The sequence below is a fragment of the Sinocyclocheilus rhinocerous genome, unplaced genomic scaffold (genome assembly GCF_001515625.1).
Source record: "Sinocyclocheilus rhinocerous isolate Xijiao unplaced genomic scaffold, SAMN03320098_v1.1 scaffold576, whole genome shotgun sequence".
Classification (NCBI taxonomy): Eukaryota; Metazoa; Chordata; class Actinopteri; order Cypriniformes; family Cyprinidae; genus Sinocyclocheilus; species Sinocyclocheilus rhinocerous.
In genome coordinates this window covers 1,566,194-1,580,823 of record NW_015662167.1, presented here as the reverse complement: position 1 = coordinate 1,580,823, position 14,630 = coordinate 1,566,194, and the positions used below count along the sequence as shown (strand labels likewise).

At 35.7% G+C, this 14,630-nt stretch overlaps 2 protein-coding genes across 2 annotated transcripts in view; one reads left to right on the top strand and one right to left on the bottom strand.

The window, feature by feature from the left end:
- Positions 1-976: 976 nt before the first annotated feature.
- Positions 977-5,622, bottom strand: LOC107727790 (ubiquitin carboxyl-terminal hydrolase CYLD-like). The gene is made up of 13 exons (XM_016537780.1): positions 5,179-5,622; positions 4,431-4,557; positions 3,947-4,188; positions 3,682-3,844; positions 3,457-3,589; positions 3,267-3,374; positions 3,048-3,127; positions 2,863-2,929; positions 2,379-2,511; positions 2,146-2,254; positions 1,906-2,024; positions 1,571-1,775; positions 977-1,381 (listed from the first exon to the last, which is right to left on the bottom strand). Exons 1-13 carry the CDS (start codon positions 5,599-5,601, stop codon positions 1,209-1,211), a joined length of 2,082 nt encoding a protein of 693 aa, XP_016393266.1. The 5' UTR covers positions 5,602-5,622; the 3' UTR covers positions 977-1,208.
- A 7,259-nt stretch (positions 5,623-12,881) lies between these two features.
- LOC107727810 (protein snail homolog Sna-like) overlaps positions 12,882-14,630 on the top strand; it is a 4,995-nt gene continuing 3,246 nt past the window's right edge. The window contains exons 1-2 of the mRNA XM_016537808.1: positions 12,882-13,114; positions 13,542-14,051. Coding sequence (XP_016393294.1) covers positions 13,039-13,114; positions 13,542-14,051 — 586 coding nt within the window. The 5' untranslated portion in view covers positions 12,882-13,038. The remainder of the gene's footprint in view (positions 13,115-13,541; positions 14,052-14,630) is intronic.

Genomic DNA, 14,630 nt, shown 5'->3' with positions numbered 1-14,630 from the left:
TTATCTTAAACCTGCAGTTTATCTTAAATCTATCTCTGTCCAGACAACAGATGTACAAAGGCGGAAATAGTTTTGCAACCACGTGTTATGTATGATCTTTGTGTCTTTAACAACTGCCATAAAAAATGTATAACCTTAATATGATTCAGTTTACAATTTAAAGGTCAATGACAAGGAACTGCCATAGGATTCTGCTAAATAACTGGGCCTAACAACAAACTACTGTGGTCTGTACATTGATCTTTGTTTATTTATTTATTTTTATTATTTATTTACTTTTATTTAGACATAAAACTATTACTATGTGCATATCTACACTCATATATGAATGGCCAATCCGTGAAATAATATTTCCTGATTTAAGTTTCAGAAAATAATTATTAATTTTGCAATAATATAATATAATATAAAGAACCCATTCAACAGAACGATTGTTTAAGAATCAGACCTCAAAGTTTAGAATGTCAAGTCTTTGTAAACTTCGTCAGTGAAGAGTCAATGCTGTGATGTTTCCAGTAGAGGGCACCAACGCCTTACTTCTCTTCAACCAGGCCTCACAATACATTTAAACCCACTGTAATACTCTTATTTTTTCTACCTCATAGTCCCCCATTTGATTAATTCCTAATATTTTCAACTTCATCTGTAACAGTGTTTTTTAGATAATTTGTTTCTGTAGACTGTAGTCATAAACACCATTGTATAACATACAAATATGACCAAAAGAGTGAAAGAGCAGTAAGAAACTCTGAAATCAACTATGGATTAAATTAAGATTTATCAAGACAGACAAATGAAATTGGTGCAGCATAATTTGTAATGCTAATATAAGCATCCTACAATTTTCAATACAAATAGAATATACTAATCAGTATACAAATAAACTATAAATCATGTAATCAAAAATCATACTGAACATACTACAAAAGAAATCATACTGAACATACTAAACTATCAAAATAAATTACATTGTTGCTTGTGTATAAATGTATATCTCTACCTGATAAAAATGTCTTAAGATACATCTAGGAGCCCTTTTACATATAAATACACTTCCATTAGAAGTCACAGAAGAACAGTTTGCTAAAGAACAGAATGTCTAAGCAAAACACAAGTATACAGTAATTCATGTGTCAGCTCTGTTGATGTAATGAGACAAGAGATATAGTAAGGACACAGTAGTCCGAAGATATCAAAGATGTCTCTGCTCACTCTGTTCTCTGATACAGACACATGTATGAATCACACAGCAGTCTGCGTACCATCTCACTGCTCTGACTCACATCTGCTGTGGACATCTCCTCTTCAGACTGTGAAAGGAAGTCTCCAACCTCAGGACAGGACCTGATCACAGGAACATTGTAGCCATTGTTATCATCACCTAATGATAAAAATAAGACAGTGAGGGATTAACACCCATTTTAGTGATAAACAGCATTTTATATGGTTATAGGATCAATAATGGAAGGATTAAAAAAGGTTTGTGAAACCTCAGTGATCCTGTGCAAATTACATAAATACTGTATATAAATTACATGTAAATATGTTGGACATTTAACATTTGACATACCACATCGGTCAGCCATGCTGTCAAAGAAGATCCAGGACCGTGGGTTAGACCCATATTTGACAAAAGATACATAATGGCTGGTGTTTATACAGAGGACTGCAAACAGTTGCATCTGGTGCCTCTGTACAGGTGCATCTTCTGGAAGGTGATCTGGAACTGTAAGTTTTTGAGGAGTGTGTTCCTTTCGGGAGGGATGAATGTGAACCTGTAGAAAGAGTACAAATATTTAGGTTTAGGAAGGCATATGGATGAAAAAAAACATGAAAAATGCATTGTATCACAGCAATGTAGAAATACAAAGTGCATAAAAAATATTTTAGTATTAGGTGCACTACCTGTGTGTTGCAGGTGGTGCAATACTGCTTAATTATGCCTGGTTGAAGCTTATGGTCCATCAGGCACTGGACACACTCATATTCAGCTAGATGACCACACAGAAAACATTCCCGGGGAGCTGCCAGAGAAAACAGGAGAAGCATGAAAGATATTGCATCTGAAACTGTCCAATATCTGCATCCACATAACAAATGTTATCAGGAGCAGATTTCATTTAGAAGCATGCTTGTTAAACTCACAACAATGCAAGATGTCTGTGATGTCCAGCTCTGTTGAGGGAATGATTTTAGGGAACATCTTGAACTTCTTTCCAAACCGTGGCATCTGAACTATAAGGCAAGTTGGAATCTAAAATAAAAAGGTTTGATTAATATTTGCAATGTATTTACTAGGCAGGAACCTATAGGGTATGCAAATCTGAATCAAATCAATTATAATCTAATTTACAATAAACTATAAGAAATTAACAAACCTCTTCAAACTTCAGATCGCTTGATACGAAGGACATCTCAAGCAGCTGTTGAACCGAAGGCACAGCTCGCAACTGATTCTTCTCTACAATGATCTGATGCGTATAGGCACCCTGTGCCAAGTCTCCACATGACCTAAAAAAGCACATACAGGTGTTAAGATAATCAGCTTAAGCTTGTTTACACAGAATGTACACAGTTCAAAAGTTTTGGGTCAGTAACATTATTTAATGTTTTTAAAGAATTATCTTATGTCCACCAAGGCTGCATTTTTTTAAAATCAAAAATATAGTAAAAACAGTAATATTATTACTATCTAAAATAGTAATTTTAAAATGTAATTTATTTCTGTGATGGCAAAGCTCAATTTTCAGCAGCCATTACTCCAGTCTTCAGTATCACATGATCCTTCAGAAATCATTCAAATATGCTGATTTGGTGTATAATATAATATAATATAATATAAGCAGTGGAATTGAAACAAACCTGATTTTGAGCAATGGCTCTATATGTAAAACATGTTTTAGTAGTAGGGTGATGAACTCCTCTGGATCTGACGGAAATAGCAGTAAAAATGTTTTAGAGATCAGGGTAACATTAGCTCTAAGCCACAGATGAAAACCTGCAGCTCAACATCAACAAGTAAATGGCCGCTATGGGATAAGTAATACCTTTCTCCTCTGTAGCAAAAGATTTGCAGCCCAGCTGTTTACGAAACTTCATCACACTCTCTGCTGGAACAAAGCCTGTTCTGTAGAGAGAGGCAGAGGTCATATGAAATGAACTGTGAGTACCCTGATGACTATAAACACACATACCCATATGAAGCGTGTTTACTCAAGCTCCATTAGCTTTGTTACGTGACTTTCTTATGTATTAAGAGCCTTTACCTGCGTAAACGGTTCACAATGTCCTGTCTTAAAATGTGTGAAATGCCTTCCTCGCTATCTGCTGATCTGCTAAACATTCTGTTGAAAGCTACGGATGACGTGAAGAGACTGTAAAAGTAGAGAAAAAAAGAAAATGCATCAACATGTATGAAACAGAATGAAACATGAAGTAATTTCTTGAGATGTTTACCTAAAGAGAGTGGCATCTAGATAGCAGGAGTTGAAGTGACCTTGGATTCCCCTCATTCTGCCAATCAGATGGGACAAAACGTCTTGCTCAGCAACAGGGGGAACATCTTCATTTAAATCTTCCAGGAGTGTGACTAAGAAGGGGAAAGGTCATCATCTTTAGGACTTCAACATTCAGAATGTTTCTGTAAGTAGAGGAATAATAAAGCAGACTCAAGAGTCTCACCTGAGGGAGGTTCAAGTGGTTTTGGGATCTCATTCGGGATGAACAGAAATCTGCTGTCTGGTTTGCAGTTGGTCAGTGGCACAAACAAGGCTTTGTTTCCTTCACAGGTGAAATATCGTTTTGTACCAATTGTCCCATCCGAACAAGTCGTCGCCTCATTGTCCTGAAAGGATTTGAGGGATATTTTTATTATTTACACACACAAAACACCACATAATCAGCACACGCTTTATCCTCCGGAGAGAAAAAAAATGCTGATGCTGACCAGCTCAAGTCCTGCCCAGCAATTTTTCTTTCCCTCTGGAACTCCAATCCATCTGATCACCCCATACACGGTCAGTCCATTCAAAGAGATGACCTCTGCCATAGACCCCACCTCCAAAGAAGAATGGGACAAGGACTGAATGGAACCGGACACTTCTGTGTTTAATAAGATACTTCCTTTTTTTGCATTGCGTGAGTTGAGAGCTGGCATGTTGATGCGAGACACCGCTTTCCTTTTCAAACCTAAATAGGGAAAACACGTAAATCATATTATTGCAGAAATCATCACCTGACCCCATTAAATTTTGGTATGAAGCATGGTAGATGCTACAAATTGTTTCAGCTTTGAGATTGACGGCATCGTTTTTCCAGTTTAAGATAACAATCTTTTCTGGAGTCTCTAGTCATAGGATCTCTACAATAACACCCTGATCCAATCAATGAATTCAAATATGTTTTAAGGGCTAAACAGATGATTAACTGACCCAAATCAACGCTATCTCTTAGTGGTTGCCTGGTGTTTAAATGTGACGGAGCCACCTGGACAATATCAGCTGCACTGAAGAAGGGAAGAGGGACAGTCGTCTTTGACAAAATATCATGCTGAGTGTCCTGTGAAAAGATTCAACAGCATGTCAAGAGATCAAGTGGATTCTTCACACCATTATCTAGTTTCTTTGCATTTCAAATATCTTGTCTATGAGATCATGGTCAACACTTATGTCACAGTTCAAAAGTGCATGTTTAGATTATGTAACAGTACAGTACACAGTCATATCAGTCATGTAGATTCAGATGATCTATTAAAGTAAACCTACACATGCCCTCTATGTTAAATAAAAAATTTTATGTAAAGAAAAAATAAATTTTAGCTTACAATTAATAATAGTATTAATAATATTTATTGTAAAATAATTTTAGTATGATAATAAAATATTTTAATACATATTTAATTTACTATAAAATAATAACAATCATAAAAATCAGAAACTAATTAAAATATAAACTATATTGATATTAATACTAATATACTATCAAATGCATATATAAATGTATATATAATAATACATTATTTCAATACACACACATTATGTGTTTTATTGTTATATATTATTATTTTAAAATAAAATAATACTAATACTACCATTAAGTGAAAATAAAGTTGCTCAGTCAACTGTATGTAATTCTTCAAATTGCAAGAATTAATGGAAAAAGCAGAATCCCTTTCCTCACCACTAAGTCCAGCTCAAATCCCAGCATCTGCAAGACTCCTGGCTTGTCTTTCTTGCCTATTTGAATCAGATTTTTGACCAGACATGGTTGAAAGTCCTTCTTGTGTTTGACCACTACAAGATCGTCCTGAGCAAGAGCGCAGATTGCACTGAAGAGCTGGACGTTGTACAGCAGCTCAAGTCGCCTGCTGGCCGGTGAAACGAACAGAAGTAGCTGAGCTTGGTGGCGTGTGAGTGGGTATGTGTCCTGCTTCTTCACCGTGCCGCTGCTCTTGGCACTGCCACCTCCTCCATAAACCATTCCTATGAGATCTCCAGCTGCTGTCTCTGCATCCGCGCGCCCAATTGACCCGCGAGACAAGCCTTTCTTGCTTCTCCTCACTACAATAAAGTAGCGCTCCTGTCTTTCCTCGTTTAGCTCCATGCTGAAGGATGAGTGTTTGCGTGTTAAATGACAGCAGTCGCCTCATGAACACAGGAGTCAGTTATCTACTAGTCAGTCGTGATGTCATTCCGACATTCCATTGCTGACATGCTACAAAGTCATGACACTAAGGATGCTAGGTACTAGGAAATCAGTCATTTCAAAAAGCGACACTAATTGATATGCACTGGTTTACAATATATTATTCGTATTGATTTTTATGCATTTGCATTGATCTGTAAGATTGGATGTTTATTTTAATGACCAATACAGTTTATATTTTCCATTGCAAGTCTTCCAATATACTGAACCGATTATTAATTAATGTTTAACCCCTGACCCAAAGACAATTTCGGGGTATCAATAGTCTTTTTGCCATCTTTTTTGGGACCTGTGAAGCAACCCAGCCTCTAAATGTTTACTTAAGTTAAAGACAGCTGAAAAGAAAATACGTTTTGAGCACCCTCGCATGTTAGACAGTCTCCGTTTAACATATTCAAAAGTCTGCAGTGTTAGTTCCTTATGTGCATGTGCACTTTTTTCTGTACTTTGGTTGAAAGCACCTGACCTCAAATGTCTGAGTGTCTGAACTCTTTAACTTGATGAACTTGTTTTGTAACTTGTTCTTTTCATTGTCAAATACTTTGTTAAAATATTAGTCATTATAAAGGGTAAGAAGTCAACTATAGTTCAGTATGCAAGGAGATATTAGATAGAGGTGAATGCCTCCATCCATACTTCCACATGCATATTAAAAATGTAGGCAAAATAATATCCAAATTTGACTGAAAATATAAGAACGCATCACAAGTGTAGAAAATTCTAAAAATATATATTTAGGCTCATTAATTTAAATTTAATTTCATTTTAACTTCTGATTTACCTCTGTTCCTGATAGTTTGGAGCATGGCCCATCTTACCCTTCTGCCCTATAAAGAGAAGCATTATAATATGACATAAATATTATCTGACTGACTGTGGTTATGTAAAACACTGCATGCAAGTTACAGTTCTACAGACCACACCTTTCCATCAACAACTGCAGCATGTTTAAGCAGAAATCTGCCTTTTAATATGTAGAAATGGGTTAACTAAGTTAACACAAGACAACTCAAGTCATGCATTGCACCTTCACATGCTTCATGTGCTCTGATCACTTTCTGCCATTGTCAGATAAAACTGCAGGGAACATTTAAAAAAAACCCTCTCAAATAACTATGGACGCCACATGGCATTTTATCTTGAAATTTATCTTGCTGCTCATCAGATCAGGTGATGTCTAAGTATGAAAATGTGCTAAAGGTGTTCACCAGACTTGCGTGATAGCATGTGCTAGAGATCCTTTAACAGATTTTTTATGTAACTGGTGAATATGACCTTTACATCACTTATTAGAACAAGACTTGCATTTTATTAGTACAAAATCAACATTATGAAACATTTAGTAACAATTGATTTTGTTGACATAACATGGCCAAATTGGTTTTACACATAGATGGCAAATGTCCAACATCAAGTGAGTTGTGTATACTGTTGCAACACCATCTTTGTCTGCTACACGTTTGATTATGTCTTGGATGCACTCAAATGACCCGTTCACATGACAGCACCTGCAATCTGTAATGTTTATGCTGCAGGGCTATGATGTCCTCAATGAGAAACAAAGAAACAAAACAGAATAACCAATGAATTGTAAAGGTTCTCGCTGCTCTAACTGAAAATCAACTGAGGAAAACAAGAGAAAGAACTTAAGGGGATAGTTCACCCAAAAATGAAAATTCTGTCTTTGAAGAATGCTGGTAAACAAACAGTTGCTGGTAGCCACTGACTTCCATAGTATTTTATCCCATACTATGGAAGTCAATGGCAACCAACAACTGTTTGGTTACAACATTCTTCACAATATCTTATTTTGTGTTCAACAGAAAAAAGAAATTCATACAGGTTTGGAACAACTTGTGGGTCAGTAAATGATGGCAATTTTTTCTTTCTTTCTTTTTATGAAATTTTATTTGGGTGAACCATCAATTTAAAAAAAAAAAAAAATGGAACATTCAGCACACCAGAGTTTTTAGTTTGACAGTAGCATACTCATGTCGAAAACATGAAAAAGATTTTTAAAAATTGCATCCAGTTATTTTACCTGTAAAAGAAACATTATGCTGCTTGATATCGCAAACTGGTATTTGTTATCATATTATTTAAATTAATTATCATAATCATAGACACACTGGTTTTACTGCTAGTGCTTACTGCACTTTTTAAAAAATATATATTTCCTTATAGCGGCAAATGAATCAACTGAAGGAATTCCAAGAAAATGGCTTATTTCCATGTTGCAAAATAAGTTGGATAATGCTGAAATAAAGAGTTAAACTGTAAATGTGCATCTTCTGCAGCTCATAATGTTGTTTTTTTATATATATTTTTTTTACTTTCAATGGACAAAACCCCCACAAAGCAGTTATCATTTAATACTGTGATACCACTGGAAGACAGACATGTCCATACTAAGGACAGTTTGACCACAGAAAGTAAAACAAGGGCTACTCTGATAGACCACACTAGGCGAACCCAGGCTCCCCCTCGTGGTTTTTATAGTGCATTACATGACAACAATAATAATAATAATAATAATAATTAACCTATCTGAAATTATCTAGATAGTTGTGCATTTCTTTGCTTTATTGTTTTAAACACAATAATTTCACATGAAATATCAAATCAAAGCTTTAATTCAGTACAGTTTCCATATTAGCTTAATGTTACTATGAAAGAAAACAGGAAAATTCAAAAGTCCTTCACTTCATTTTATTGCTGCATGACAGTCTAGTACACATGTACTTTCAAATGGCCAACAATATATTTGGAGCCATAATTTTAGCTGCCACTGGATTTATTATACACTACATTGTAAATATATATATAAAAAAAAAAAGTTCAAGCATATTCATATCAAGCTTTTATTTTGAACCAAGGTACTTGCATGTTTGTTGTTCGCTTGCATGCTTGTTGACTCTTTCTGCATCTTAGTGACTAAAGTTGCGACGACTAGGCTGATGGAGGATCACGCGATGTATGCGAGAGTAGTGTTGAGGAAGACGCTGACGAATGTGGTTCTGCCGCTGAATGCAATTGCGGCTGAGATTGTGGCGGTTGGACCGTGCCTGAGCCCGCTGTATCCGGCCCACCTGTGACACTTTGACCAGAGCTCTGGCCTGAGAGACCAACCGCTGAGATACTCGACTACTGCCTCGAGCAACAGGGACTTCAGGTTCGACCATGCTTTAGAAAGAGAACAAAACATTCGTTCAGATCAATCCAATGCTGACTGTCAGTGTCAATGTAGTTACAACCTCACAGCAGGAATAAAGTGATACTGACTGGGATCTCTGAGCAGATGTATTGGTTTTACCTTGCATCACTGACCAAGCTGGCAGCACATTTCTCAGTGCTGGACAGGTTTCCTATTAACTTGAACTGCACCTCACTGGGTTCAGGGGATGCCTCTCCATCTACAGAAAAGAATTATATATACCAAGGAAAGCTGTAAGTTAATAAGCACAATTGCACCTCTGTTATGAGACAACTGTTATTTGTGCCAAACAAGTTAATAAAAATATATTTTGAAGAAAGTTTTGCCCACACAATGGAAGTCAGTGGGGTCCAAAACAACGTTGTATTACAGACTTTTACTGTATTAAAAAAAAAAACTTTTGCAGACCGTAAATTAACTGCACTGTATTTTAACCCAATATTTCAAGGATGGACTGAAGCAACTAATAATCTTGATAATCATAAATCACGCTTTTGAGGAATGGTTATTTGTGCATCTCTCAATCAACATTATATTGTATATTTGTACATTTCTCAGTCAACATTGTAGTTACATCATGAGAACTTCATCTTACTTTTTGGTCATATAAATATCAGCAGCTGCAAAAAAAAAAAAGTGCATATTTAGCTCAGTTTCTGCCTCTGAATAAAACGGAAGTGTTTTTCCTTCTTGAGTATGAGCTCCACACCCTCATATTCTGAACAGGGTTTTCATATCAATACGAGACATTTGTAATGCTGTACTCACCAGCAGCATTGACCAGGAGCCAACCCTCCTCATCCACTTCTGGTGACCCTGGTTTTGGTACAGTTGGTTCCTCAGTTGTTTCATTTACACTTCCAAAGAGCAGGTTTGTGAGCCGTTGAAACATTGTTATAAACCAAGAGTGATTGTACTGAATGTCAACTTGATTGCCTGGTACACGGGTCTCACAATTCTTCACTCTTGACAGACGTTATGAGCAGATCTCAGCAGTACAACTTCAGCCAGACCTTTGGTTGAGGAGAAATGTGAATATAAATGTAAACACTGTGATATAGTTCCTGTTTTGAATTATCCCCACTAATCAAGACTTGAATAAAAACCAGGCTAAAAGCTATTTTAGGCTCATATCTCATATTGAGGTCAGTCTTCCAGGCTTCTGTCAGGCTTCATTTTGAAATTCTATTTTTCAGGCTTGGCAACCTCTTTCAATGCACACTTAGAAATTCAAAACATTCAGATTACACTGTGTTTTTAGTAGAAACATATATGTTTCTTTAGTTAAAGATATTTTCAAAATGTGACTGTCATGTAAAACCTATATCTGGAGATATTTGTTCATATAGCCACAAAGATGGATGAACAGTTTTGGGAGTGCATTGTTAGACCCCAGCTTCATTGCTGGCGTCCATCTGTCATTCTCCAGCAGGGGGGTGTGCCATTAAAACAATACATACATTTTCTCTGAAAACACAGCATCTGCATCATGTGGAAATTATTTAATTTCGATGTTTTTTATGCAGGGTTCATTATTAACATTTATTTTATTTATTTTTTTTGCTCCCTCTCCTTTAACACTTGAATTATTTAGAAAGGCATGTCGAGGAAAACAAGGGCCACTGATTTATCCGTTTGTGCAATAGGTTACAAATAACGTTACACACTAAAACAAAGTGTCCTGTAGAAGAAATGTAAATGACAAATACTATCACATCACTATCGATGAATGAAGCAGCGTCATAAACTTCGATTATGATTAAGACATATAGTGTTATTATGTATTAATTTATCCATATTTCTATACATGCATATATACAAACAAAACAGATTTAGGAATATACAGATTTTCTCGCATAGTTTAAAAAGAGGCTTAAGTGAAACATACTACCTGCTTCTTTACAGAGCAACCGATTTTCCGACGTCTAAATAGTTAAAAATACATCTTTGGTTGTTTAATCCAAGGTAGAGGTGCAGAATATATGTTCTTTTCTTTTGTTTCTTTTTGCTTTTAGAAACTGTTCCACGTAAATTATAGCACCGCAGTATAGATCCCAACGAACAGCTGATAATAAAAACAAAAAAGCCCAATGATGTAGCTCCGCCCACAGTCGAGCGCTAGTCCAATGGGATTCGTACACAAACCGAGGGGTGGAGCCAGAATTTAACGGGGTGTATTAACCGTTTTTTCATCTATAACAGACCTGGGAACAGTTTTTAACACTATGCTATAAAACTCATTGGTTGAGCGTGAGTAAAACTGATTCCAGTTCAGCTGTGGAAGACGGTAGCATGACATGTCGAGGGCAGGTCGAGGGGCGTAGTTACACATTTTGAAAACTGCAGAATGAGCGCAGCAACTGACAGTAGGGATTATTTGGGTATGAAGGAGAGCTTTTTTTAAAGGCATAGTTCACTCAGAAATTAAAATGTGCCTTTATGTAGTTCCAAACCAATATGGCTTGCTATCTTTTGTGGAAAACTAAAAAGAGAACATTAGGCGGACATATTTAGTCACAATTCACGTATGGAAATGATGCAACCAAAGTCAACAGTGACTGAAGCTAAAAGTGTAACATTTTACAATATCTTTCCGCATTATTTAGAACATGAGCCTTTAATTCCCTCTAAATGCCATAAAGAAATAAAACACGTTTTGATCTAAATGAATGGACACATTAGTATTAATATTTTAATGTAATTAAAACGCGTTTTAAGCAAATGTGATTGATAAGTGAATAGGAAAACACATTTTTATCACGGCGAAATTTTGCTAATAATAATAAAAAAATAAGTCACGTTAAATCATTTTAAACAGGATTCGATACTATAGGTATATTTAAGCCTCCTAAACACCTAGTAAAATATTTTTTTGTGTTTAGATTATCAAACATTGTGTCAAACATTGTGGACACAAAGTTCTTTCATAAAAAAGTGATACACACTGGAGGACAAAACCTGCAGAAATGATCAATAAATATGTCTATAAATAAATAATAGGAAAATGAATAAATGATTAAACAAAACAAGATAAAACAAATATAATTATTTTGTAATAAAATTAAATCCTGAATTTATTGTTATTACCTGTTTTCTTCACTTATTATTTTCTGTATTTATACATTTATTTGTATCATTTTAACTTTTATTTAATTATTCTTTCATTTATTTTTAATAATTTTATGATGACATCATTAACATAATATATTTATATTGTATTTATTTTTTATATTGTATTATTATTTTGTAATTGTTTATATTTAGTTATAGCTTATGACTGCAGAACCAAACAGAAAACCCGTTAGGAACATCGCAAAATAACCACATTTTATTACCACAAGATGGAGCCATAATCAAACTTGTACTTTCACCCCCAAACTCATTCCAGGCTCGTCTTGACGTCTGTTGAAAAGTGCATTGTGCACTTGTCAGCTATATCAAAACTAGATAATAAAACATATCCAGAACACATACATTCTAGTGTATTATATATAATGGCCTGGACTTTGAAACAAAACTTGATGACAGTGAACATTTCATCACTAAACGATGCATCTGTACAAACCAAATCTAGCATATGTGTTTTGTTACGAAGTAGACTTAAGTAGATTTATGCTGCACACGCTAATTCTATTATCCTCCATTATGCAGACTTTGGAAATGGCAAACAGTTCCTTCACAAAAGCTTTAATTAAAATGAACAATCTGGCTTTTTAACACACATTGGCTTGAAGCCATGAAGTAAACAATGCATTTAGAATGGCTAATTTGCATGATCTTAATAGGCACGAATTAAACAATTCACTTGTGTGTATTACCTGCGAAGTGCGCTTTGGAACATTCACACCTAGGCAGCAGTAAAGTGCTGGTAATTAAATGAAACACTGACGACAGCGATGGCTGTAGGCTGTTCTTTTGGGCGGGTCCAAATGGACGTATACCCACTTAGTCTGTCAGACTATTTTAAATAAGTACAGACTCACTAATTGTAGTCCAGTTCAGTGTTCACGTTACGAGAACTGCGGATTGGCGAGGTCACTACATTTAACGCACTATCTGAAGTGGAGCGATTTTACCCCTGAAAATAACTGGACTGGATTGTTAAAATTGAAGAGTTCAGCATGCCTCGATCTTTCCTCGTAAAAAAGTATTTCACCAGCAAGAGGCCAAACTACAGCGAGTTGGAATGTCAGAACGGTGAGTTTTGGTATATTCTTTAAAAATCGAATCGATCTAAACGTAAAATGTTTTTAGAAAGCAAAACTTGCACATTAGATTGACTATAGAATAGCAACTGTATTTATGTTCGAGTTTTCATAAAGCTTCGATAAATCGGACATAGTTATAAGACAGATAAATGTAACTTTCAAAAGTTTGTGGATAATTTCCCGTGTGTGGAATTTCGATTTAGACAGCTCCTTTTCTTCACTGGATCTGGTTGCATGTGAGATGCACGTTTTTTTTGTTTTGTTTTTTTGAGTTTCTACTTCTGTTGCAACTATCTGCCTTATGCTTTTCATTGGCAATCACTTATATTATCAACTATCAAGTCCTTTAAGTCGAGTGTTTATGGTTGTAAAAACATGATTAGGAACTTATTTTGTCTTTCTCTCTCACCCATCAGATACTCTGCCAGACAGATACCCACTAGCAGAACTTCCAGCAGTCACCAGCGACTTCCCAGTAACTTGCTTGACCACTGGACTGGTTTGGGATGTCAGCTTGCTACCCTCCCTTCACGATCCCACATCCCCATCCACCCTTTCCACTAGCCAGGGCCCGCTGGACCTCAGCTCCCCGTCCAGCGTCAGCTGCAGCAGCAGTGGGGAGGAAGATGAGGGGCGCACCTCAGACCCACCGAGCCCAGATTCCTCAGACACCTACCACCCCCAACAGACCAGCAGGCCGAGGCGCAACAGCAAGAACAGAGCAGGACAGAGAGAGGACAAGAGCGAGGCCACCGTCCCAGCCACTCGACCGGCCTTCTTCTGCAAGCACTGTCCCAAAGAATACAACAGTCTTGGTGCCTTGAAGATGCACATCCGCTCACACACACTACCATGCGTCTGTCCCACCTGTGGAAAGGCATTCTCACGACCCTGGCTGTTAAGAGGACACATTCGCACACATACAGGTACATCAACAAACTTACTAAATGTTTTCTCACTTTAAGGCTTATTTCATCAGTTACTAACACCAAATTTGGTTCATGCTGATTTGCATTAAAAAAATTTTTATGAAATTTCAAATGTTATCGATTTATTGTTAAAGACATAGCAGAATAAACATTGTCAATTTTGCTTTGGAAATTAAATTTTATTTTAAAAAAAATATTTATTTTTAAGATGTAGCAGAGTAAATGACTTTAATTTTACTAGATTTAATTACATTTTAAATTAATTTTTTTTAAAGATTGTAGCTGAGCAAATATCTTCTATTTTGCTTTTAATTAAAAAATTATTTTCCTTGTTCTTAATTTATTTGTAAGATGTAGCAGAGTAAATTACTTTTTAATTTGACTAGATTGAATTAAATGTTAAATGAATTTTTTTTAAAGATTGAAGCTGAGCAAATATCTTCTATTTTGCTTTGAATTAAAAAAAAAAGTATTTTCCTTGTTTTTAATTCATTCATTTTTTTTAAAAGATATGTTTATGTAAATGTCTTCCATTTTTGCTTTGGAATTTCAAAGGTCCATGGGAGAATTTTTATT